Here is a 27,762-nt window from a genome sequence, read left to right as displayed (position 1 = left end):
GAAAGTCTTTACCAAAGCAATATTCTTAGTTCTATTTAGTGCCAACCAAGAATCCAATGCCAATAAATGTTATGCAGCTCTTATGTCTTATGCTACATGTTTTATATAAATGGACATTTTATTTTTATTGGTCAGTGCAATTAGAGTTTAACCTTAAGAAATACAAGACTTTGATAATCTACAAAATTTAAATAAATGGCATGAAAAAATGTAAAAAAAAAGTGTATCAACAGTATGTCTTAGACATATAGTATGACCGGTTTCCATTAGAATGCACAGGACTAGCAAAAGCTTGCGAGAAGAGAGCTCAGGAATAAAAAGAATTCCTATGACAGAAGCAAGAGAATTAATTCTTGTCTGATTTTACAGGGCTTGTCAGGATTGCTTTTCAATAAACAACCTATTTCACAACTTTTGATACAACCACCACCAATGTACAGTACAAGCACAATCTGATCCACCCACTAAAATAAGGACTTTTCCCAGCCAGATACCAACGCTAATTATTATTATTATTATTATTATTATTGCTTACACTTATATAGCGCTTTTCTGGACACTCCACTCAAAGCGCTTTACAGGTAATGGGGACTCCCCTCCACCACCACCAATGTGCAGCATCCACCTGGATGATGCGACGGCAGCCATAGTGCGCCAGAACGCTCACCACACATCAGCTATCAGTGGGGAGGAGAGCAGAGTAATGTAGCCAATTCATAGAATTATCAATACATCAAAATTTCAAAACCTAACACTGGATGGGAAAAATAAGTAAAATCTAAAGGTAAGACCCATCTTCATGTTCTTTTTTATCCCTCACAGGCATTGCAAATGCAGTTTGTCTCAAGTAAATTGTGGAAAAACATTTAAATTTCAGCAATTAAAACTCTAGCGGGTATGGGACTTTTGTAATGACATCCAACAAGTGATCTGAATATTGATTTAAGGACCAACAAATACAGTATAATTAATGTGTCTTCATTTAATTGCAGCTATGAAGAAACATGATGGTACTCTGGCATCAAAGATTACGTGCTTTAGCATCATCACACTGTGGGAGGTGATATGATTTGCATGCATGTTATAAGTAACACAATATATTTGCTGGAGGTCTGATCTAAGAGTGACTGTTCCATTCCTAAGAACATTCAATCATCTTAATTGGAACACACTCAAAATAAAACTGCAGCACACACACATAAGAAAGAGCACTTTAACAAGACCGATCAGTGCTTGTACTTCCCAATGCTCCTGTCTACTTCCCACTGCTATGATGGGTCGCCTCTTTCTGCAATATACATCACTTTCATATACACATGTACAAACGTATACATTTATATATTAATACAGCAGCATATACATCTAGGGTACAGAAGGGTAAAATCACAAGAATTTCACAACAATGTTCCATGACTCAGAGTTCAGCGCACAGTATCAAGAGCCACAAGCAACAGACCTGAAAGAAAGCCAGTGTTTGCGGACAAAACATTCACTCAAAACCCAGCTGTTAAAAACAGCTTTGTTTTTTAGATGCTCTTGAATTTCCAAATCAGATTAATTTCTCAGATACTGAATTTCCGTAGTGTTTCAACTGCTGATTAAAAGGCTGCAGGTATCAAGTGTCCTTGCCATTTCTTACTGTTATTTCATAACAGTGGCGTTTTTGTTTCTTGATCTCTTACAAAGACCTGAAACACTACAGCAGTACAGGCTGTGGCCCCTTAAATGCATGCTTTTTCAAGAGAATGCCTGTCCTCCTATTCTGGTGAGTGAAGAATTGCTTGGAATAACAATAAGAGCCTTCTTAAGCATGCTTGTTAATTTCTGTAGTAGCCTTGCCCTCATACTACAAGGCATGAATGAAGCAGAAAAGGTCCTGTCCAAGATTACCAGTTTGCTACTTGCATGCGTCACTTGCTGTTATATACCGCTGCACGACAATCCAATTAAAACTCAATCTGCTTGTCCCAGAAGCAAAACAGGATGACACTTGTGTTGCTTTTACTTGTGTATTTTTCTTTTCATGTTTGCTTGGGAACTTCTTTCTTGTTTAATCTTCATAACTGTAGAACCAGTTCCTTAGGGAATGACTGACAGACCAAGATAAGCACCTTTTCTGAGAGTGAGAAGCCTTCTTTTTGTAAGAGGCATGTTCAAGTGATTTTTTAGCATGGGAACTGAATAAGTATATATGATCTGTTTACCATAGGACATTTAATAATCTAAGATTAAAAGATCTTCTTTTGAAAGTCATTTTGTGTTATAAGTGCCATTGTAGTTGTTATGCAGAGCTCCAGTGAGTCTTCATTTGCGAGAAACCTAATGAACAACAGATGAACAAACTCTAATAAAGTTGGGCGGGTTCCATTAATGATTCCAGATCAGGGAAAAAAAATAGGAACACTAGTTGCCTGCATCATTCAAAAAAAAAACTCTCTTCAATAACATAAGAGAACCAGGTGAAACAGGATCTGAGATAATCTTGGCTATTCAGTACAGATTAAAAGCACCAGGCGATGCAAGTGACTGAAACATTCCAAAGCACTGGAGATCTAAGATCTGTAAGAAGTCATCACAGGCTGAAGTACAGCAGAGCCAGGATCCAGCGTAAGGGACAGAAGAAGCTCAGTACTGCAGCTGAGGGGTCACAGCTGATGCACAACGCTCTCTGCATGGTTTGCAGATATGGGCGTGTCCTGCTGAAGTCTCTGCCATTGGAAATGTGTGCTTAAGGAACCCACTTCCTGCTCCTCATTCTCCTGTTCTTTTGCAAGTTCCATGAAGACCTGCAGAGAAGGAAGGAGGACAGATCAGGAATGAAAGCTCAGGCCGCATGCAAAAAGAATGACATCTGTAATATCCTATTTCTTCAAAACATTCAAAGCTGTGGAGGCCAAAGAGGGCAGGATTAAGTCATCATCCACTGAGTATCACACAAATGCTATTTCTGACTAGAATTTAAACCTGCTCTGAAAGCATCATCTACAGGAACTGCACACTATGAAATGAGAGGATAAGCTCATTGAGACAACTTCTTTGTACACCTTATAAAAATATAATGAAACAAAACAGTTCTTTAAAAATAAAAGTTATCAAGAAAACACACCTGAGATTTAGGCAGAACCAAACCCTGAAGGGTTTTGAACTAATGTTGTTCTGCCCCTTTCGTGAATAAATTAAAAAACGAAGTAACTTTTGGTCACTGTAAGAGATTATTCAGCTCATCAATAGTTCCTTAAATGAAAGAATGCTAAGTAACAACATTCCAATGGACGGTCACATACCTGCTCAAGGGTAGATTGAGAAAAGTTGTACTCCTCAAATTTGAAAGTCTGCTTTGCTGTAAAAAAAAAATAAAACACACCATTCAATACAAATTACCTAGCTAGTATTTAAATTATTAAAGGAAAAGAATAATGAAAAACTAGAAGCAGCAGATTGTGTCTATCCTATCTAGATGCTTACCTGTCTCTAACTGTAAAAAAGATTTTGCAAGTGATTTTACATCTTCCATGGGGATCTTGTACACCATCAGAGTGGCAAAGCTGCAGGGAAAAAAGAGACGTGTTATTCAGCTGGTTTTCAAATGGATTGGACAACTTCTTCCAGTTACTAAAGGAGTGCCACATGGTTCTCTTCTTGGTCCAGCTCTTCTCTCCACATAACAACATTGCTCAGGTAAGAGCCTGCTCATATCTATCTATATGAGCATATAAACATGCTCTTAAACTAGACCTATTTCAGCATCAATAATGTTTGATTTTCAGTTTAGAGTTAGCTTTCTAAATCATCTTCTACCAAAATCTCATAAAGCAATGCATGCTATTTAATAAAGAATATATTTCAACTGTTCCCTTAGTAACGATCATAAATATTTTACTGTTAATGAGACAAAGTTGGGAGTCTGTCACAGTTTAACTATCTGTGTGAATTGTGAATTTACATCACTCTCCCATAAGGTGCATCACTGATTGGCGACTATCACACTCATAGTTGTTTCTGTGACTGATTGGCCCTCTCAGTATAGTAGATGAATGGTAAGTTAATGTACGGTACATTACGTTACAGATCTTTAATTGTGAAAACACATTTCAAACACAATAATAAAATGCAGTTCCTTTTACCATACTAGAATTTAAGATGCAGTACTTTTATCAAAGTGAACCCCAGAAGAGAAACCACAGACTTTTGGCACAAATCAATTTAATTTGCACTGCCAAAAAATTAGAACAGTCTGTGTATCTCAGGGTACATTCAGTTTTATGATTAAATCTTTCTCTGCCTGAAACTTGCACATACTAACATTACCATATCCCCTTAATGTTATGTATACGTTATTGATTGTCCTTAATGTTCTTCACTTAAGTTTCCAAGTATCAATAGTGTCATCCTCTCAGTCATTGAATTAGGTCATCATGAATAAGATTTTTTCTTCATCTGGTAAAAAAGATGACGCACATCTCTAGAAGCATTTTGTTCTCCTCACTAATCATGAAGGCAGCAGTCAAAGGACAATAGTGGCCATAAATGATTTCTTCTACATGCTATCACAGTTGCATCCTGGGAGGAATCCCTCACAGGGTCACCTGACATGCAATGCAATATGGGTCACGTTGGTTTCATCATTGAATGCGATTCATTCATCATTGAATGCGAAGTTGTAGGCACTCCCTCCTCCACCAGGACGAGGACAGGCAGACGAACGGATCCTGGTGACCCAAAAGATCACTGACATCAGCCAGTGGGTTCTGCTCCAGAAGGCCATGTGTCATCACAAGTGGGCCCTTCGTTACAGCGCAGTGTCTTACAGCACAGCCTACCTCTCCTGGCGCGCAGCATGAGGGAAGATCCTCAGGATCGCCTTGTGCAGTAGAGCCACCTGCTGCAGGCCAGTCATCTCTTCTCGGAGCTTCACCTCCAGACTGTACCCCCGGCCATACTTCCCCTTCAGGTGCTGGATTGACCCAATACACCTGCAGGACCCCAGAAAAGAAAAGGCCCTAATGTAGTGCTTTTGGAAAACTTAGCGAATCTCTCATACAAAGACATCTACCCAGTGCAAACCTAGCATCCTGTCAGAACTTCTTGACCAACCCCAGGACAGTGCTAAAGTAATTGATGACAAATGATACGATGTATGTCTAAAAACATAAGGACATAAGAATATTTTATCATGATAACAGGACATTAAGCCGTGCGTCATTTTTCTATACACTGTGTGGTTCTTTCAAACTTGGACTTGGAAGCTCCCTGTGTTTCTGTTCAGACAGTGTCTTGGAAACCCATTCAATTACTGATAAATCAGTGAGAAAAAGTTATTTCTCTATTGGTGCGTAACTGTTTCAAGTTCCCATAAGTACAGTAAGTTCTGCTCATCTATAATGTCATGAATGACACTCTTAAATCCCAATACAATAATAAGAAAACTCACAGTTCACGATAACATTTAGTTACAGTGGTCTTTTTTCTTTTCTATGCTTTCAGGAACAGATTGAATATCACAAGAAGATGTAAAACCCAGCCATGTGCCAGAAACCTGGAAATCAAGACTCCAGAATGGGAATGCCACACACTGCAGGCTTGTTTCTGTGTTTCTAAGAACAGGCAGTATTTCTAGTGGCCCTCTTCATTCTGTACTCGGTCCCACAGAGCTCACCGCAGCTGTCCTGACACCATGATAGCCACCCGGTCACACACTGCCTCAGCTTCTTCCATATAGTGAGTGGTCAGTATCGCCCCCCGCTGGCGGTTCTTGAAAGCTGTGCGGATAGCTCTCCTGTGGAAAGAACGCTGCTCATACAACTGAAGTGCTCACAAGCATTTTAAATACAAAGGCTAAATAAACGTATAACCTCCTTGCCATCGTCAACTTTTTTTTACCTAGTTGAAACACAGATTTCCTTTGTAGCAAATCTGAAAAAATGGTGTTCCATTAACACAAAACAGCACATTTGTGCTCAGATGGACTCACCACATCCGCTGTTTGGATTTGGGGTCCATGCCTATAGAGGGTTCATCCAGAAGCACAATCTGGGGGTTTCCAAGCATACACAGGGCAAAGCACAGCTGAAATGAAAGGACAGAATTAATGGGCATGCTTCTGCTGCACTGAAGAAACTTTCTTCTGCTTACAATGACATAATGAGGTTTAGCCAAGGCTATGAAGGAGGCAGATGGAGCTGAAGTACCAAGACTTTAGAAACTGTATATGATAAAGTTGGTTAGAGCTTATCACTGCAAGGCACTGTGCCCTGAAGAATCCAGTAAACAACTTTGAAGTAATAAGAAAAACCATTAATTCAGGCAATGCAAGAGTTTGTTTTACAGTTCTGATCAGCGTTGACCCACACTCCATGTGAATGCCTACCTTCCGTTTTATTCCGGCGGAGAGATTCTTGGCCTGCTTGTGAAGATGTTCCTTCAGCTCTAGTGCATTCACAACACTACAGAGAAAACATGCTCTTAGCAGAGAATAAGAAAACTGGACAAGCTACTATGAGATGATCAACTACTTCAGTGTTATCTCCAGCACATGATGAAACAATGCTCTTTTCTGTCCTTATTTGTTGCCATTTTGATAATTCATTGGTTGCATTTATGTTCCTGCCCTTGCCCAATGGAAACGGTTGATATGACAACCTTCCTCTGTTGTATTTGATATTTCTGGCTACTGCTACTGCAACAGCAACTCTATATAACAGTCAGGATTAAGATCTGAACTCCCTGAAAGTACCTCCAGCGATAACTCCAGCGATGTCCTCTAATCTAGTGCAATCCTAGTTTGTTTCCAATGTATTCTGATCATGAATGACACCCTCAACACCAAAGGCTTTCATGTTACCGTTTGATGATGCCCGGGATCTCGTGGCAGTGAAGGCCCTTGATGGCAGCGTAGATCTCCAGGTGCTCCTGCAGAGTAATCTTGGGCCAGAGAGGACTGACCTGAGGGCAGTACCCAATGCTCTCCAGGGAGCTTTCCACCTGCCAAAACAATGGCCTGCTGTTAAACCTGCCTGATTGAAAATCATTCCACCACTTTATAATTTTATGTTAAGTAACTGATCAAGGAAAGAGGCCAATAAATAATCAGTAATGATCATCAGCTGTGAATATAATGATATAATATTACAGAATAAGAATAAGACCTGTCCTGCTGTTGGGTCAGTGTCTCCAGCCAGCATGTACATGGTGGTGCTTTTTCCTGCCCCATTAGGCCCCAGCAGGCCCAGGACCTCCCCTGTATACATAGAAATACATTTCCACTCAGGACACTGACCTCTGTGAACAGCTTATGCGAAGCAAATGTGAACAGAAATATGTCAAAATGCCAAAATAATATTCCTTCCTCCATAAAAAGGTATAAAGAAAGCTATTGCTAAAAAAGAACAGTCACCGTTTACATCTTACCCTCTTCAGATTAATGTTTTTTTTTGCACACACACTAGCCAGCACAGTGCCTGAATGGGGGGAGCAGTACTAAAGGTGAAAGTTTATATGACAAAACATTAGAAATAAAGTAAGAAAGTGTTTAGAAAAGCAAGATAAGGTTGCCAGGTGTGCACTGGCAATTCTACTTCTGTTGCTGTTAGCTTTAAAAAGTACGATACTGTAGCCGAACCCACCTTTGCGAACACAGAAAGAGATGTTTTTGTTTGCCACTTTCTTCTTCTTGGAGTTGAAATAAAAGCCTTCCCTCCGGCCTTTGTATTCTTTTCTCAGGTCGCTCACCACCACCACCGGCTTCTGAAGGACAACCACATGAGAACATGAAAAGTCCCCACAGATGGTGGCTCAGACCAGAACTGAACCCAGGACCCAAGAGTTTTGAGGCAGCCGCTCCAAACATCACGCTATCCCCTTGTGAGCATACTGTACACCAATTAATCTGATCTTGAAATGTTCATGAGAAGACAGAAGGATAGAAGAAGAAGGCCTGCTTATTCTGGAAATGTAACAACACCAGTAAAGTCTTCACAGTTCACTATTTTTTTAACAGATTATCAAAAAAGAAGCAGCTCACCAGGACAACTTAGAAGCTTCTTATACTTTAAGATGTAACTGAACATTTCACTCCTCTGCTGCTCCAGTGAAAACCCCAACCCCAACAGCAGGGCCACAGAGAAATGAAAAACAACGCACCTCGTCACAGCTCTGACAGGTTAGGGCCTCTTTGACTCTCGCCCTCTCAGCCTGGACATCCTCGTCTTCATTCTCCAGCACCTCTGGGTTTGCGTGCACTTTAACCTTTGCTGCGCTGATCCTACAAAAAAAAATCCCAAACCAGAAAAGGAAGGAAGACATCAAACAAGACTTGTACCTCAAACAGCAATTGGCTGTTATTGTTTTTCCAAATGATGGGGGGAAAAAAGCAAGAAAGGTGACATGAACAACATGAAGAAACCCTGAAGGGGCGATATTTTATGAGCACAATCAGTGCATTCCTCAGTGACATGTGCACTCAGTGCTGGTACCTGCAGAGTGGGTCATTCTTCATGGTGCTGCCCCCGCAGTGGATCTCCAGCCAGCGCAGCAGGAGCAGCAGGAGGATGACATGCAGGTAGGGCTGAAGAGGAGATCAACATGAGCTTCTCTTCACACACACACACTACATCAAGCGGCTTGCTTTCCTCAATCTCCAAAGCCCAGTAGACACTCAATACATCTCTGTCCACAAACTAAACCAACCTGTATGCATATAAGAATTTCACATCCTCCTGTTTCTTTTATCATAATGCATTTTAATGCACAGGTGAAACTGGTAAACATACTAACATGAGGATTCAGTGCCCCATTAATTGTTGGAAAGCAACTGCCTCAACAGACAGTAAGTTGTCTTTTACTGACAATGAACTACCAAATAACTTAAATTCAAACATGAGATATTTTATTAAAAGAACAGTGGGTTAAAGATAAATTAAAAATGCAATCCTCACCACCACAACAGCTATGAGAAGGTTCTTCTTCAGAGCAGATACGTCTTCATTGGTGGTTACTTCCAGGAAGGTTTCCTACAAAATTATCATAGAGAGGAGCAATGGATCACTGGAAATCAGACATTACATTAACATTGGTAGTGGTTATACTGTACACAGACTGAGATGCATAAATTTGGTAACTGAAAGACCAAAGTACAATGTAGTGCCCACCAAACTGAATGTAGCTTCTCAAAAATGGGAGTTTTTTTCCCCACCAAGAACCAAGCCAGACACATTCCCAAGTTTTCATTTCATGCAAAAGCACTACTTTTCTGTTAGGACACTGTCTGTATCTCCTGATTGAGCATTTGGCTCCACTGACTCACCTTGGTAATGCAGTTGAGACAGCCCATCAAGGGGTAGAGGGGGTTAAAGATGCAGAACGTGTTATGCAGCACTGTGGCCAAGGTCTGGTTCTCATTCACATAGGCCAGCTGCACTAGGGAGGCAGACACCACACACACCTAGGGCACAGCACAGGACCAGCTATTACCCAGCAGAAATCATCAAGTCCTTGCCATTAGATCAAAGACCTGCATCCACTTACAAATCTACCTAGAAATAATGAATCACCCATAAACCATCAACTAATCAATCTTTTCTTTAACTGTTAATTCAGCTTAGAACACATTCTCATTTACAATGACAACTTGGAAGAGAGGCTCATTCTAGAGCAACAGAAAAGACACAACACTTGTCACAGAATAAAATATAAAGTTAGAAAATAGTTAAAACATCTACAACACAAATTTAAAAAGTGTATCCCATTTATTAATCTGATTGTTCATTAAATCAACTACATACTCAAAGAAAACTTAAAAAAAACCTCAAACACAAGCATAGACACAGCCATAAGGCATGGAGAAACAGCACCACCCTATGACTGTAGGTAAGAAGTCACGTAATGAACACTGGCACTCACCATCATTGACACAACAGAAAAGAAATCCCGATTGCTCTGAACTCGAGTGAACAGGAAAGAAACCATGTAGGTGAAGAGGATCATGGATGGACCATAGCCAATTAGACATAAAACCTGGAAGATGGAAAGGGAGGGAGTCAAACTGAAGTTATTTTATGAAAAAATCCTGAATCTATATGCAAAAAGATACATTAAGCATTACAGCGCTTAAAATTAAAGTCAGAGAGCTGTAGAAACAGAGCTACATTCCACACATTTCTGCCTCTTAGGGACCTTTCACTTTTGGTCTTAGAAGATAGCACAGGAGAAACGTGACCCAGGTTCAACAAAAGTGACACTCTACTGGTGTGAACTGAAATGCACAAAGAACAACATAGCTGTCTCCATTTCCCTATCTTGAAGACCGTAATCTAACCTACAGAAGCCACCTATTCCCCCATGCAGACGTAAACTGTCATGGACTGACCACTGGGGCGACAGCTTTGGACTGCAGCAGGTCTGTGGAGTGGAAGGCGAACAGTGTGCTGGTCATGCTGGTAAGGATGAGGTAGTAAAAGGGAATATCAATGACCGCCTGGCCACACCAGTATGCAGAAGGCAACAGGCCAGAGACACGCAGCTTGGAGCGGCACTTAATCTGTAGAGGGGGAGAAAAAATAATATGAGATATCATAGAAAGGAATGTGATGTAAAACTACAGGCAACAACAAACTATTGCTCACTGTGTACAGTCAGATAGGCCCTTATGATAAAATATCTATAGTTTTCCATCTTTGGATACAATCAAATTACGTAACGTTCATACAATGGCTGTGCAGACCTTCCTGGGTTCCAATGGTTACTCTAAAGCACAAGTGGACAATCCTGGCTCTAGAGGGCCTGTGTGCCTGCAGATATTCATCTCTTAACAGGATGAAGATGAATACTAAACCAGCTGAGCAATGGTCTAATGGGACCAACTGAACAGCTTCACCCAGTCTGTCAGCAGCTGCTGCTGCTGCTTTGAAGAGACCTAGAAAACCTGCAGACATGCTGGCCCTGCAGGACCAGTATTGCCCACTTCTGCTCTAAAGAGTCTTTCTTTTGAAAATGATGATAGGCAGGCACTCTTACCTCACGATCCCTTGTGTTATCCATAGCAAAGTAAGCTGGCATTCCTGCTCCCAGCATTCCCAGCAAAACAGCCTCAATGTAAATGAGAGCATAAGATAGCGTCTCTGGCATTTTCTGATAAAAGAAGGAGGAACAAATTTCAGAAAAGTTCTTTTGCTTTCCTTAAGATTTTATATAGATAGCAGTTAAAGAAGATGTTCACATATATTTATCAAAATTAAGTATTGACAACTTAAAAAGCAATTTGAGACAAAGTTTTTGCCAACTTTGCAACTTTTCTACCTATTTAGTTTTCCACTTCAGTCAAAGAACTTTATTATTACTCACAAAGTCAAAGGGTTTTGTCCAGGTACAAATTTTACTGGTGTTATCAAAAGCCCGCAGAAGAGCATTGCTCAGGATGTTGACCACGATGGGCAAGGAGTGAACATTGGTGCTGTTAAACACTGCAGTGTACTCATAGCCCTGGGGAAAACACAGAATCACACATTAACTGCTCAGAAACCCCAACAGCTAAAGCATCACATTTTTTGCAGTATCTAGTCCAATACAAACATTTGGTCATCAGTGCAATTTTCAGTGCTATGGAACTTTAAGTGACATTGACTGGTGATTACCTACTCCTAGCTGTAACAAAGTTTGCTGTAAAATAGATTTCTGTGTCTTGATTTACCATGGAAGATTAAACAAGCATAATAACAGATGGTGTGTGTTTACCTTGCGGGAGCCAGTTACATTGATTCCAGCACTGTGCGGAGCAGCAGCTGTTAAGTTCCCGTCTTTCATCAACTCCACTTTAATGTCCTGAGCTTCTAAGTTGTGGACAAAACCTCCTATATCGGAGTCTGTCCAAGGGACAACAACAAAACTGGATAAGCTCCTGCAATCAGCATACCATTACTAATTCAAACATATCAATATCTTTCTGACTCCTGGGCATAGATACATAGATGAATTTGAGGTCCTGGATTAAAAAAAACATCTAAAAAACTTTCAATTAAGACCCCTACGACCTTAAGATAAAAGAGCCCTAACAAGAAGTCCATGCTTCACTAAACAAGCACCAGATGATGTTTGAAATGAATCATGTGACCTAGACAAGCAGAGTTATGAAACTGAAACAGGGGCCTCATTCAACAAAAAACTATCTGCCTGACTGCTCTCTGATGGCTTCTATTGAGCGGATCCTTAGTGAGGCACGAGGCGATCAGAGGAGAAATGTAAATAACTCTAATGCAGGAAAACGATTTCATTACAGCTTCAGATCGTTCTCTGCCCCCCCTCCCTCCTCACCAGTGGTGTTCTGGACCAGCAGGCTGGTGGTGTACTTCCGGGGGGCTTGGTTCGGCCGCAGCAGATAGACATCTGGAGAGAGCAGGCGAGGCACAGCGTTGATCTGGATATTCCCAGTGATCAGGGACAGGGTCAGCACCGAGGCCAGAAAGATCCCAAAAAGAGCAAGGCTGCAGCAGGAAAGGCGACACAGTGTTGAAACCGGAAGTGAAGCATAAGAACAGTCACCTGGACTAGCAGACTACATCATGTACATGAACAAGGAGGAGGTGTTTAAGAAAGCACCACTGCAGCGTGACAGTGTTGTTTCAAAACCAAAAGAAGAACACACACTGGGATGAACCCACTCTTCGGGTGGGTTTAGAACTTGAAGGATTTAACAGCGTTTTAAAACTGAATTAAAAAGTGGTTGAAGCTACTGGCAAGTTAGCCTAATGTCATCATCCCAGACGGAAGGGGGCGGACTCTCACATGTAAATGATGGGTTTTTTCTCCCTCTGCAGGTTGAGGACGTGCAGCCGGACGATGGTGCAGAACTGCTGCTTCCACAGCGCGTGGCCGGACAGCTCCTCGGGCCGGCCGTCGGAGAAGGTGAGGAGCCTCTGGTCTGCGTCGTCCAGGGAGGACGCGTCCCCTTCCTCCTCCACCTGCTCCTGGCTAAACACGCTGTAATCTGGCGGCACAGAAGAACCGAGACCATCAACTTCCACCTTCAGGCGCAGGAAATGTGCTCATTAGACAGCAAATGAAATGCACAGCTGAGCTCAGGCCCAGCTGGCAACAGCTCAGACCTGCTTGATCCACCTCTGCCTCAGCCTCCAGTTTCAGGAAAACATCCTCCAGGGTCGTCATGGAAACCCCGTAGTTAATTATTCCCAAAGTGGGGTGGCTGTCCAGCTCGGAGAACAGGCCTAGTGGTGAAAAGAGGCAGTGAGATGAAAGCAGCAAGGGTGCTACAAACTCACTGTCACTGAGGGGACATCCCTTGAGGGGGTATGTCAAAAGTAAGGTTTATCAGGGGAAATTTACATCCAAGTCTTGCTCTACTCTGGCACCTAAAACTGACCCCCCACTTTCATGCCTGCAAATCTGCATCTGCTATAATGTGTAGAAAACAGGAATAGTCAAGCTGTGGCTTGAGTTGCACTTTTAGAATCTGCTGTAAAAAATACACTGGGCAAAGCAATGAGAATAAAAGTGATGCAAAGTAACTATGTGAAATTCACATGAAGTACACCTTTCGTCCAGGTAATAGCTATCAGCACAGGTCATCACCTTAAAATCTCCAGTCTTTCCCCCTGTGAGCTGAGCAACAGAATCGTGGGAGCCCTGACCTGAGAATGTGTTCATGTTCTCAAAGGGGAGGGTGTAGGTCAGCTCTGCCTCCTGTTGGCGTGACAACTGTGCTTTGGGAACATGCTGCTTGACCAATAGGGTGACTTGATCGGCTTCACATGACTCGTTCACTGACATCCTAGACAGAGAAGGGGTGAGCGCGATCACATTACACTCTGCTTCTCTCCCGCAGTTACTGGTACTGCATATAATGTTTTCTTGAACAATCTGCAAAAATATCAATATTGCCCCTAAGGATGGAAATTCAGTACTCAAAAGAAGGTAATTTCTTTGTAGGCTAACCTATAATTTACAATATGTTTTATTCAACAACCTAGTCAAGATGAGTCAGTCGCATGCTCCCTAACTAAAACATCAAAAGAGCAGTATTACTGAAAGTAGGCGAGTTATTTGTACACACCACTAGGAAGAAAAAAGCACTTAGAGAAGTTCATTATGATCAAGCTGTGTGTGGTCAAGCCTGTTGCTGGTGTTGAAGTACCTGAGGTGATAGCCGACCCCACATTTGGTTTTGAGGTACAGAGAGGACCCCACACACTTCAGATGTCCGTGCGAAATCACAGCTTTGCGGTCTGTAGAAACAGCGAAAAAAAAAGAGAAAGGAAAAGTAGACAGTGAGAAATTACATCTTTAGTTTAATTGGAACTTTTAAAAGAAGGTATGCTTCAGAACATCCTTCTCTCTAAGACAAGTAAGAAAAAAAACTCTTAGGAAAGCTTGAGTTTTTAAAATTTTAGAAATAAAGTATGATCTCACCACATCTTTCTACACAAGACATTCATTCACACCACCAGGGAATAACATTTTCTAATAGAATATTACTTGCCAACAAGAAATCTGTCTTTCTGTGCTGGAAGCTTTGAATATGTTCCTGCGTGGTTCAGTACCTGCTAAGATGTCGGCCTCATCCATGTAGTGTGTGCTTAGCACGGTGACCCGCCCTGCCTGCCGGCTCTTCAACAGAGACCAGACCTGGTGCCGAGAGCAGGGGTCCATTCCAGCTGTGGGCTCGTCCAGCAGCAGAATCTGTTGCACACATATGGCATGGACCGAGTGAGCCAGGGGAATAAAGAGAATTCCACAGACTAGAGGGATTAACCTTTAAAACAGCTGCAATGAATGTGAGTTTTCATGATTAAAAAGTCATGGGAATGCACAAAAGACAACGATTCACCCGAAGGAAAGAGCCCTTCAGAAATGTCTTAGACATTTGCCCCTAAGTGCACAGAAAATAATCTAATAAGCTAATAAACAGTAAAATCAATGCATAACGCATAACCGCCCCCCCCGCAGCCAATCAATTTCACTGCTCCCAGCAGAGTGAAACCTAAGAAAGCTTACACAGATCTACTGCAAAGAACCAGAGGAGGTGAGGCAGACACACAGAGGAAAAGAGAGCAACAGGAGAGATAATGACCAGGATGAGATCTAGAGACGCTGATGGCTGATAGAACTCAGGCTCCCACAGCATGTTTTATCACTCTGACAAGCCAACCTTTGGGTCCCCCAAGACAGCGATGCCCACACACATCTTCCTCTTCTGACCACCACTTAGGTTCTTAGCCTGGGCGTCCATGATCTTCTCCAGGTCCAGGTCCTTCAGCACCTTGGCCACCTGTGGGAGGACATAGACGAGTGGACTGAGCTCGCCCTGCTGCAATAAAAGATCTGTACAGACGGTCTTTCACCTACAGGGCCACCCCCTACATTAACCTGTTGCCACTCACTAACCTGTCCAGTGAAATATCAAATGGAATCCTAAAAGAAAGGCTCAAGTTGTGCTGCAGCTCATATCCAAACCTACATTTCAGTGACCCTCAGTGTAATCCATTTAAATTCAGTGACAGACTAAGAAAGGAAAGCTGACTGGCATACTCCTTCTGGACTCCTTGGAGATATGTTAGGACATGTTATAAAGGAATCTTTCTGTAGTTATTCACTAATTATCTGCAAAACTGAATGATTAAACAAACGAAAACCAGTCTCTCTCATCCTGTTTGCCCAGAGGATCTGTGAAAAGGCTGACTGCCTGTCTCATGCGGACTCTGACCTCCTGGTCGATCTGAGCTGGCGGGATGCCCTTGATGGCAGCGAAGATGTGCAGGTGCTCCTCCACGGTCAGCACATCGAACATGATGTTGAACTGTGGGCAGATGCCCACCAGCTGCCGCATCTCCAGCTCCTGCGTGATCTCCGGGACCGGCGAGCCATAGATCGTGGCCGATCCTTGGAAGAAAAGGAAGCAAGGCCACGTCTGACTGATGCTATTAATGTTTAAAATAAATACACCCTGTCCTTATTCGCAGGGGAAGACATTAATTAACCATCCGCATATACTGGTAAAGAGCTCTCCCATACCATATATATGCACATACCTAATACACCGTGCAAATCAACATACATACAGTACCCAACTAACAAAAGAACATGACAGGAAATACAGAACTGCACACTTTTCTTTTATATAAAGAGAATATTGTAAAAATGAACATGATATACCCTTGCAGTTACTGAGCGCAGTCATCTTCAGGAAGACGTGATAAGACTACAGCAATGAACAGGACTAAACGTGATGCTGTGTTGATGGTTGCTGTTGAAGCTCTAGTGTCACTAAAGTGATACTTACCTCCTGGCATGGCTAGAAGGATTTGAACAAAAATGCCAACAGAAGGACTATGTGCGACCAACGCAGATTAATAAAGAACTGGGAAGAGATCTACAGTTACTGGTAACGTCGGAAAAAAAAAAAAACATTTTGATTTGAACCTTGGAGACAGTCTGAAAAGGGTCAGGATTCTAAATATTCTAAAAGTTTTAAGAACTTCTCTCAGGCTAGATCTGTCCTGACACCACAAGTGTGTAAAACTGCAGATAAGGAAGAAGGGGTGTATTGCAGTCTGCACGATTGGAATACTACCTAAAATTTGCCAATGTTTAAAATCTAAAGCTACGGGGCAGGAGCGCCTTCCTGTCTCTCTCACCTTCAGTGGGAGGACAGATCCCACAAAGAATATTCATCAGCGTGGATTTCCCTGCTCCACTGTGCCCCAGGAGAGCCGTGATCTGGCCCTCATAGATGTCAAAAGTCAGACCTAAATGGTAAAAGAAATATAAAAATATACGTTTTTCAAATCATTTTGTTTTAAATTACTTATACCCACACAACAACACCTTTTTTTACACACTTTACTGAATATCCATATGGTGATTACTGGTGCAGTGACCGGAGAAAGGCTTCAAATCATAACGCCCCTTAAATCCCAGCAAAGCATTTTCCGTTCTCTTTGGAAGCAAATTGAAAGGAATATGTTATTGAAGTGATGGTGAGTTATGAAGACCAGAACAATAAAGGAAAACACTTTGTTGTGAGACTGCTATTAACCTCAAAGAGTCAAGCACCTTAGAGCTAGTCAACTGTCCCACAGTACCTCTCAGTGCCTCCACGTTGCTGTCCTTTTCCTTGTAAACCTTCCGGATATTGTTTATTCTGGCAGAAAAGGGAAACAAACCGATGATTTGTACAATCTCTGCAGCCACCCTTGCCCACCTAGCAGGAGCAACTGTACTAAATTCATTGTAAATGCAGGCATGCTCTTGGTTTTCAGAGCAAAAAATAAATAAAATAAACTTTGATAGCAAAAAATGTCACACTTCAGTAAAGATTGTTATTTATTAAAATCTGTCAAATTAAAGATATGCTATAAAAGATGTACAATGCCTATTTTCAGTCTATACTTTGGTTCAGTGTTCTGCATTTCAGGATAAAAGCAAAACCAGCCATCATCATGGAACAGTAAAGCTCCAAATGGCTTTTACCTGATGGCCTCTTTCCCCCTGAACTCTGGAGAGACAGGCTCCACCGACTCCAGAGAAGTAGGGCCACCGTTCACCTCGCTCTCGTACACAGAGCTCACTTCTTCGTATCGCTTGCCGCGTCTTGACCAATAGGAGGGCCTCAGAAAGTACAAAAAGGACCGCCGCTGCCCAAACTCGCCTGTGCAGAGAGAGATTCTGTGTGAGAGACTTTTGTCTCCTGTACCTTGTGCTTTTTTTCTGATAACCACACCCTGGATTATTTCTAGTTCATTTGCAACAGAATATTTGTTAAATCCATTTGTTGGTGTCTGTTTTTTTTTTAAATAAAAATTGCATTCCTGTAGAATACTGTGGCTAATTGAAAAATTCTAATAAGAACATGGAAGGAAGGGAAATCATGGAGGGTAGCTCATCTGTTAATTTAAGACAGACTGCAGTTAGATAAGCTACAGCAACTGAACAGAATGTTAGGGGATCTTCTGCTCTGAGAGACAGCAGCACTGCACTGACCTGGCAGGACCTGGTCCAGGTATAGAGCCAACAGCAGATAGATGAAGCTGTCCAGGACCAGCATGAGCACAGGTACAAAGAGTGGGTGGGGCCCGCTGGTCAGGGTAGAGAACACTGCGCCATCACCAACAGCTTCCAGATATACCACCTGGTGCACAACACAGAGCCGTTACCAGAATCCTCACTGCACAACTCATTTCCATGGAATGGAAAGCTTGAAATGCAACAGATACATGGACTCTGAGACTCAATAAATGCAGTAATAATGTGCAATTAAAGTCAGTAATATGTAATTATAATTGAATTATTGAGTACAGTATTAATAACAGTGTATTAGATAGTCGTGTACTAGACGTGTCCTGTGTTTTCTTTGAACATTACTCAAGACTTTTACAGTCTAACTGTTGGAAGCCATGTTAGTGGAAGTTGCACTCACAGCTTTTTTGTCCTGATGATCATAGAGATTTTCATATAACCAAAGCATTAGTCTCAAAATAAAAAGGCTGCTGACAATGTAATACAAAGCTCCTACACTGCCACACTTAATGACTGAAGATTGATATTTGGAGATCCTGTAATACAGAAATATTCAATCTGTATTTTGTTAACAAAATGCAGACCAAATTAAATTTAATACTGTTAAAATACTGTGTATTTCAATGGAGACTTTCATAGTGAACCCAAGCAGCATTTCTTTTGTGGTCCTGTTTAAATCAATCTGATGAACACGCTGCAAGCAATACCTGAGCAATGCCAATGGAGAAGGCACTAGGAGACAATAGGCACAGCATCCAGACCAGAGGCTGTGGAAAGTCTTTCATCAGCACAGTGAAGAGGGACAAACATCCAAACATCACAGTGAGCATGGATCCCACAGTGCTGGCAAACTTCGGTTTCTTAAATAAAGGAGTCAGCATGAAGGAGAAGAATATCTAGGGACAAAAAAAAGGATTATATAACCCGACTTGCATCGGACACTTCTTGCTGCTCCACAACTAAATATTAACAGCAGGCAGTACTTTATGGGAAATGACAAGCGTTTCTCCTTGTTTTGCTAAGTGCTCAAAAATCATCTACAGACAATGAGATGATTACTCACAGAAGAGATTCCATAGAGGAAGATGAGCAGAAAGATGACAAAGAAGCTGCTTTTGGGGAAGAGAGAGGTGCAAGTGGCAATCACAGCCATCAGGATGGACATGGTGGTGACCAGACCTGCATACAGTAACCCCCAAGACAACCTGCAAAAAAACAAGAACAAGTAGAGACATTATAATTCCTGCTGTGACACTAAAACAGTCATCATGTCATTACTATATGTCCCAAATCATGGTGCGGACACCCACCCACTAACAGCAATGAGACATATACTTGTTCCATACTTCCAAAACCTTTTACTCAGCTATGTGGTTGAAATCGATTTGGGTTTATTAAAAAAAGGCTGGATGAGATTCTCAGATCAACTAACTACAGTACTAACTACCCAATGGGCTAAATGGCCCCGTCTAGTTTGTTACCTTTCTTTTGACTCATTATAGATGTGTTACAATCCTACAAACCTCAAACCAATAGTGATTTTACTAAGTCATGAAATCAAAGAGCATCACATAATTTTTTTAGGGAGCATTAGAATGTGATATCTGCAGACCCAAATGCATATAACAAAGTATATACTACAAACTTTTCTTCACATGCCTGTAGACACTACAGTTTTCTTCTCATACAGGATGAAGCCACGTATAAACAACATCTCATCAGGGACAAAATTATCCTTGAAAGTCTAGAAGCCCTAAAACAGGTGCAGGTACGAAGGCATTTAAAAAAAATAGTAGCATAACATATCCAGAATCAAATAAATTTAAAAGCAGTAAAAAAAATCCAAAGTTACTGATTATCTATACAGCAATTCTTGCTGTATTTCAAGACTGATTGAACGTTCTGGAGTGAAGACTCACCAGAAAGCACTGTCTCGGAGCCCCATCATGGCCATGGTGTCTTTCAGCCGGTGCTCCTTCTCCGCGGCCATGTTGACGATGAGGAAGGAGACGAAGGGCGTGAAGGCCAGCACCAGGTAAATGGAGATGAGGGCATGAGGAAACTTCTGCACCTCAACAGACCCGGGCTGGCCCATCATCACAACTCGGAGGCTGCTCATCTCCTCCTGTACCGAGTGCTGAGTCTTAGCCTGCCGACAGAGGCGCGGTGATGGAACAGGGTAACCAAGACACACTGCTGAAGCATCACCACTCTTCACAGTCCTACACAGCCCTAAGAAATGTCTTACCGCCGCAAACCCATACGGCAGATTTGCAGACCCCACCATGATTTTACTATGTACATCTTAATGGATTCTGCTTTTGTTTCCGACCATTTCAAGAAGCTGCATGCTTCATCATGCACTTAGTCATAATTTCACTGGCCTTTCTGAAGGATGATTTCAGAAAACACCTTTATATAGGTCTGCGTATTGTGAATGCAGAGGACATTGTGTGTTTTACAAGAAACACTGCAAATGCAGTACATCTTTAAAATGTTCTTTGAAATGCTCTTAGAGTAGGTAGCTGTGTCAACATGCTTTGGCTGCAAAGGAGCCAAATGGTGAAGGTGAAGGCTCATCAGGTGAAGAAGGCTCCACAGCTGAATCATTGTGTTTCTCTCCTTTATCTTTCAGCATGGAATGAACCTTTACCTCTTCCTTTGAAATGCTATTTTAAGTCTACATTCTTCAACTTTACTTTTTACTTTTCATGATACCGTACATGTAAAGGAAAATATCCATGATAAGCCCATGAGTGTCAGACCACTCCTCACCTGTATGATGGCTGTGTTGATGAAAGTCTGGAGATCAACAAACCCCGAGTACCAGTAGTTAGCGGCCCTGCATGACGTGAGGCTGGGGAAACAGCTGGCTGCAAAAGATAAACACTTCTTCAGCTGCAGTTCTGTTCCCTAGGGAACCCTAAACCCTCACTCCACCCTTCACCACATCCCAGGAAGAGCTACACCGGGCTGCTGCAAAACATTTCACATTCAATGTCACCATGTAATGCTAACTTTTATCCTGATCGCTACCACTTCTGTATTACTGTGGTCACCATGGAATGGTATTTCTGCCCTGAGATCAGTTAAAAATAAATAAATTCCTGATCTTAAAGAAATACCCTGCACTGACAGGCTAAAACAGCTGAACCTTTTTTGGTCTTAAACAAAGATGACTGTGAGAAGACTTCAATGACATTGGCATTGACATATTCAACCCAGTGGACTTTTTCAGAGTCAACAGTGAAATACAAACTAGAGGACACAAGTGGAATACATGTGGAAGTGCATTACAAAATGAGAACATGAGGCACATGTTTAGGCAGAGTGCTGGTGGGAGTGTGGACAAGCCACCCAGCTCTGTTGTCAAAGCTAGAACCTTGGCTTCTGTAAAAAAAAGCCTGGATTAGAGCCTTAATTAGCAAATAACCACCAAGAGGCCTCTGCTCATCTGTAAACTGCCTTCTGTTTTTATAGTTTTGGGGGGCAGAAATCTGATGATTAAGGTAGACCCATATGTCCATCCATGCACTTAAAAGAAGCTGCTCATCTTGGCAAAGGCTGCAGCAGACTGAAGCTTTTCCCACAAACATGGGACCCAATACTGGGCTAAGAGTACACAACGGCTCTACTTCTTGGACACCAGCCAATTGCAGGGCCATGGAAAAAGTGACAATGACCTTCTGCACTTTTAAACTTTATAAGGCCAAGTAAGAAATTCAATAGATGGATCTTCCAAAATGCACTCTAAAATCCCACACCTATAGCCAGATTTTACATCACACCTGCACAGACTGAAAAAGGATCTTTGCATTCGCCATAGCTGCCTTGAATGGTCAGGTATATATTCAGCCATCCATTTTCTAACCGCTTCTACCAGTCCGAGTCGCGGGAGAACTGGAGACCATCTCAGGAAGCAACGGGTGCAAGGCAGAGTACACCCTGGACAAGAAGCCAGTCTGTTGCAGAGCACACACAGACACAGGCATGCACACACACTCCCAACAGAGCCAGGTTTCCCAGAAGCCTACCCGTATGTTTTTGGTTTGCGGGAGGAAACCGGATAATCTGGTGGAAACCCACATGAACATGGGGACAATATACAAACACCACACAGACATGCACCCCAGGTCCAGAATTAACTGCAGCACTTCAATATTGCTGCCCTACACTGTGATGGAGCAATACCAGTCAAGTCGGTCACTCGGTTTTCAACACAGACTAGAAGGAGAGCAATACTTTTAGAGACCCATTTTGGGGTTGCAGTCTCTTAAATTCCTTTTGGGAAATACTTCTTTACCAGTGCCCTCATTTACTTCCTCAGTTTTACGGCATCATGTGAAGTTAGTACAATTCCAGTTCAGGTCCTTGTGAAAGGCAGCCACTATGCAATGGGGAATAAGTACATACAGCACAAATGATTCCACAAAAGAAAGCAAACTGTGCTGTAGAATGCTGTTCACTGGGCTGCACATCTGTACCTACTGGGAGACCTACCAATGGAGTCTGTGTAGTCACTGGGCATAGGCAGCTGGTTATAGGGGAAGCGCAGCTGATAGGACATTTCATCCACAAAGACCACGCCCACGTAGTTGTAGGGATCATACCGGCTGGCATTCTCCAGAGCAGCCTCAGTGTCAAACATCTCCATACCTGCAAAGAAACACATACAGCACAAATACTCAGACTGTTCATTCCAAATGTTTTTAAGCAATGCTGAAAAACTCCATAAGAAAACACAGACCAGGAGAAGCCACAATTCAGGGGATACAGTTTCACCTGTATAGTTCCAAACAACAAGACACTACCCACAACAGCCAGTCAAGGCCAGTCGCTCACCCATGCGGAGGTTGCTTTCTACCTCCTCCATGATCTGAATGGTGTAGTTGGTGATGGGCGTGTACCCCACAGTCTTCTCCTGCAGGTAGGCATCGTGCTTCAGCTCCGTAGTGCCAATGCCCTCATACGTGATGTGAGGGTTTAGCGTGCTGATCAGAATCAACAAACCCAGGAGCAGCAGCGGCAGGATCAGCTCCTGCAAGAGGAGAAAGAGACGATCTTTCGAAAATGACGAACACTAAAATAGCACCCACAAAAAACACAGAGGCAGCATTGTAAAACAAAATCCAACTCCGTACAGAAATGTAAAGCAATGCTCATGTACCAGGAAGGATATGCCTCCAAAACATTGTTTATAAAGTTGTTATGACCAATACAATAATATTAACACAACACTACTGATTTGAGACACATAATGACTAGGTTCTATAAAACATTCCCAAGTAGCATGCTTGTTCCAGAAACATATGCACAATCCAAAACACTTAGGTTTTTATAATATGGCCTCATCAATATGTCTGAAAGGCAACCAAAGTCCAATGTTTAAACCTTGCTCTAACAAACATGCACAACAACAACTTTCCAGCAAGATCTGGAGATGCTGTGAATGGCACACAGTCCTCTTTTAAAAAAAAAAACTTTTTAGAATACATGTTCAACAACAATTGACAAAATAATATCTGAAGAGCCTTTATTTCTGAAGCAGTCCCCAAGTCTTTGATGTAGCCTTTATTTAAATACAGACAGAATATATCAGACAGCATTAAATGCTAGCAATTGAGGCAGGAGCGTTAATCAAGACTTATTTGAACATCTAGTTCTTTAACTTGTACTAAGTTATAAAACACCACACCCTGGGAAAGAACAAATAGTGAAACCTATTAAAATGCACAAGAGCTATATAAAGAGCTATAAAAATAATAAAAACTCTCTAAACTGTCTTCCATAATCTTAGTTACCTAAGCCTACAGTATATCTGGAGCTGGAGCAGCCTTTCAAAGGATCATTCAGTGTCAATTAAACCACAAGATTTTGTAAATATCACAGTGCATCTTAGATTTGGATGAAAGTCAGCTCAACATTAGAAAACACTATTTTATGAGAAAACCTGAAATTTGACTGGTCAGCTTCTAATATTTCGTTAGATACAAGTGTGTATGCTTAGAAGAGATACCCGTTCCTTTTCAGTTCAGAAAAACCACAAGCAAAACTACTGAAACAAGATCCTTTCAAACAAGTGTGATTCAGCCACTAAAATTCACGCCCAGACAGAAGTTAGACACAGAAACTAAAAATAACATCAACAGAATTAAAAAAAAATCATGGTTAAGTTAAGGCTCAGTGATTCACCAAGGCATTTGTTTTATGTGGCAGATGGATAACAACACAGGAAATGGCGAAAGGAGTATTGAGACAAGTCTCTTACAAAAGCACGGCAGCTCAGTGATCTGAAATAATCCTGGTTCACAGAGGGTTTACACCAGAAATTAAATAACAGTGAGCTTTAATTTACACATCACCTTTAAAACGAGTCATGGCAAGGTATTTTTAAGATGGATAAAAAGTACTTTACACAAATCTCTAATAGAAAACATAGACACAGAAGATAGGAATAGCATCTTATAATTCTGGAAAAGCAGCCTTTTAGGGTAGACCTAAAGGCACCCAATGTGACAGCTCCCAGTTTCTTTTGGGATGGCGTCTCGGAGTTCTGGGAAACAGCCACACAAGGGCCTGTCACCTTGTCACATAATACAGAGGAAGAGCGGGTTGGTAAGCCAAGATCAGTGGAGCGCATGTCAGGGACTGAACCCGACAGCGGATCAGAATCACTTGAACAGCACCTGCAGGCTCTGTTGCTTGGTGCGCCACTTGATCAGCACGTTCTTGTGGAGCAGGCTCTTCGTCTGCTGCCAGACGCGGGCATCTCTCCCTTTTACGGGCAACATGTTTCTCGCATTCTCTCACTGGCAAAACGGGCAAGGAGTCGCGCTCACACTCGGCCCAGCTGCAAGAAGAAGGAAAAAAGGGGGAAAGAGTGAAGAGGAAAAAGAATTACACACATACTTGAGCGGCTGCATGTTATATCTCCGTTGCCTGAACTTCAACACTGTGGCATGGGTGTAGCTTTCAATACCTCCCAGCAAAAAAACCAAAGGTACGAATATAAAAATCCGTGCTATAAAAATGTCATTGAATACAAAACGTACCATTCGTGGTTTTAAACCCGCCATCGCCTGTTATTAAAACAGGGCTCAGAACCACTGTAGCTGTAGTGCTAGAAACTAGGACTAGAAACGACAAGAAGTAACAATATGAGCTAGTGTATTCTAGTGTATTGTGCACCTCGACCCAGGAGAAACTACATTCCCTTCTCTCTTGTACATCTGTATAAGTGCAGAATGACAATAAAGTGAACTGAACTGATCAGAAAACAAAAACCGTCCTCATAAATTATACGCCTATAATGCACGTGGGACACAGCGAGCCTCAAAGGTCACCCTAGCAAGACAGCTGTAACTTCTATCTCAAATTTGCCATTTATGGTTTGCTAGTGTGTTAAGTAAATGCAGCGCCATTGTACACAAAACAGCACCGGAAAAAAATGTGTTTCGCGAAGTGCGCAAAGAAAGAAATTAATTGTTAAGACAAGCTTAGGGCAGAGTATTGTTCGCAAAGGAAACAAAATGTTGTTCTAGTATATACTGTAGACTGACGGCATACTGTTTATCTGTCAGATAACAATGGTATCAAACCCGAGTGTAAAAATCAGAAAGATAAACTTACGGTCTAGTTATCCTTGATTAACCAGCAAACAACGAAAGGATGGGCCCAACTCAATCCTCAAACTAAAAAAATATTCGATCCTCCTCTTTTAAAAACAAAAGTAAAATTCCGAGGAAATTGCAACGTTAAAAATGTAAGATGAGATCGAATATCCTCTGTTGGGAAACCTTTCAGAATAAGTCCGATTGCGTCGGAAGGAAGCTGAAAAGTAAAGTTTGCATCAGAAACCAGCGGTTCGGGACAACGATATGTTCAAACACGCAAGTAAAAAAAAAATAGCGCAAATTCCCGTCAAACTGGTATACCAACAAAACAAGGCAAATATTTGTAATATATATTATCACAGTAAAACATTTTGCTAGCTACAAGGAGTGAACAGGAATATGAACTCGATACACATTACTTCAAACAGAGAAAGTGAATTGTGTTCTATCTATAAAAATTGGTTTAGTCAATAGTGGGAAAAAGCGGCGATGTACAGTATGACATTTTGGTTATTTTAATGTAAACAAATTAGACTCAACCCAACACTCTCCAGGCTGCACTTTACTTCCGCCTCTGCCATCGTCAGAGATCCTCGCTCCGGCCAACCGCTGGTCACCAAACTCTTCTGGAGAACCTGATTGGTCGGTACAGGCTGCTGTCAGCCAATAGCTTTACTGGGAAGGGGCTGCTGGGAACTAGGGGAGGTCTTTCTGCAGCAGGTTTCTCAACCCCCTTTGAAAAGGTTTTGTGAAGAAGTCTATTTCAATAAACAAGGATTCGCAAATCAAGTGGAAATCAACAATTATTATAGGTGACGCCACGATACATGATAAAATATTAGCATCTTTACAGCTGCCAGAACGGGGCCACCATTAGAGAAAGTCGTTTTTACACATATTGCCAGACCAGGTGTGGTTAACGGACGTGTCACTGTGTTTCTATGGACACCCTAAACCATGTCTTGTCCAGCTCATGTACTGGAGGGCCTAGTGTCATAGGGTTTTCTGTCCAGCTGCGTTTGTCAATTAAACAATTAGACTCCTTAGTTAATCACAATGATCAGAAAGGATTTTTTCCTATGATTTTTACAGTTTGGTGAAATATTTGCATTATTAAAAGTACAGTTACCTATTTGGCATTTATGTAATAAATTAAAGTAGACCCATTTTGTAACAGAGAGCTCAGTTATGACAAATAAAAGAAGAAACGAGCTTAACACCCCTACTCTAACCAGTCTGAGCAACTCCAGGTGTCACCTGAGCACTGATGTTAAACCTCTCTTCTACAGTATTTGCAAAATTCAGTGATTAAACCTTTTTTTTTTTGCTTTAGTTGTATAAAACACAGCAAACAAAAACATGTCATTGTTAAGAAGAAGATGTTTTGTTATTGCTTTCAAGCAAGGTTAAAGCATTTCTTAAGAACCACCATACAGAGGTGTAATCCTTTATTTGACTGACGCTCTTATCCAAAGTAACCTACATTTTCATCCATGTGTACAGCTGTTTTTTTTTTTACTGCAGCAATGTGGGTGAAGCACCTTGCTAAAAAGTGCAACAGCAGTGCCTTACCTGACTCCTAACAACAACCAGAACCCTGTCCGTTGTGTACAGATTGAAGGATAAAAAAACTAGTATTATCCAATTGTGTCGTGACACTCCTGAATGTTGTTTCCTTAATAGGCCTTAATGTTATAGAAAAAAATTCATACATACAGCCTTAATCACAAATAAAACAACAATAAAGTTCCAGTATTATAGGTATTCCAGTATTGGCTTATTTACTCTGTAGGCCTTCTTGGTAGTTTACCTATTTAGAACCTTTATACAGCTGTTGACCTCTCCAATCATTTTAGAGAACTTCACTTAGCTATGATCAGATCATAATATTAGCGATAATATTATTATTTTAGTAGCATTATGAGCGGCACTGTTGGTGTAGGTTTCCTTGGGGTGCTCTGGTTTCTTCCCACACTCCAAAGACATACTGGAAGGTTAATTGACTTCTGGGAAGACTGGCGCTGGTGTGATCACACTGATCTCTCTGTCTGCGTTCTCAAAGAAGGGTTTCTTAACTCCCATAGCAGAAAGACATCTGAAACAAAAATTATCCTGAAACTGGGCTCAC

General features: G+C 41.6%; 1 protein-coding gene across 2 annotated transcripts; it reads right to left on the bottom strand.

Moving 5' to 3' along the window:
- Positions 1–967: 967 nt before the first annotated feature.
- Positions 968–26,271, bottom strand: abca5 (ATP binding cassette subfamily A member 5). 2 transcript variants are annotated; one of them, XM_088599890.1, is made up of 40 exons: positions 26,175–26,271; positions 25,651–25,851; positions 24,708–24,871; positions 22,864–23,059; positions 22,522–22,677; positions 20,797–20,894; positions 19,941–20,170; positions 19,085–19,226; positions 18,729–18,917; positions 17,986–18,133; positions 17,476–17,653; positions 17,088–17,146; positions 16,641–16,751; positions 15,710–15,885; positions 15,155–15,274; positions 14,547–14,685; positions 14,141–14,231; positions 13,638–13,777; positions 13,095–13,214; positions 12,775–12,976; positions 12,304–12,473; positions 11,728–11,855; positions 11,338–11,475; positions 11,011–11,124; positions 10,364–10,534; positions 9,898–10,011; positions 9,302–9,439; positions 8,934–9,008; positions 8,472–8,563; positions 8,140–8,260; positions 7,623–7,743; positions 7,146–7,237; positions 6,842–6,981; positions 6,368–6,443; positions 5,972–6,066; positions 5,657–5,776; positions 4,821–4,973; positions 3,466–3,545; positions 3,285–3,340; positions 968–2,786 (listed from the first exon to the last, which is right to left on the bottom strand). In XM_088599890.1, exons 3-40 carry the CDS (start codon positions 24,810–24,812, stop codon positions 2,646–2,648), a joined length of 4,935 nt encoding a protein of 1,644 aa, XP_088456016.1. In that variant the 5' UTR covers positions 24,813–24,871; positions 25,651–25,851; positions 26,175–26,271; the 3' UTR covers positions 968–2,645. The 2 variants fall into 2 exon arrangements, with proteins under 2 accessions (XP_088456016.1, XP_088456017.1); XM_088599891.1 differs by lacking the exon at positions 26,175–26,271 and having other exon boundaries at positions 7,623–7,740; positions 25,651–26,168.
- Between the last annotated feature and the right edge of the window lie 1,491 nt (positions 26,272–27,762).

This window comes from Lepisosteus platostomus, chromosome 11 (assembly GCF_059453375.1).
Source record: "Lepisosteus platostomus isolate fLepPlt1 chromosome 11, fLepPlt1.hap1, whole genome shotgun sequence".
NCBI lineage: Eukaryota > Metazoa > Chordata > Actinopteri > Semionotiformes > Lepisosteidae > Lepisosteus > Lepisosteus platostomus.
Note: the sequence above shows the minus strand (reverse complement) of the source record. Positions and strands in the feature narration are given on the sequence as shown.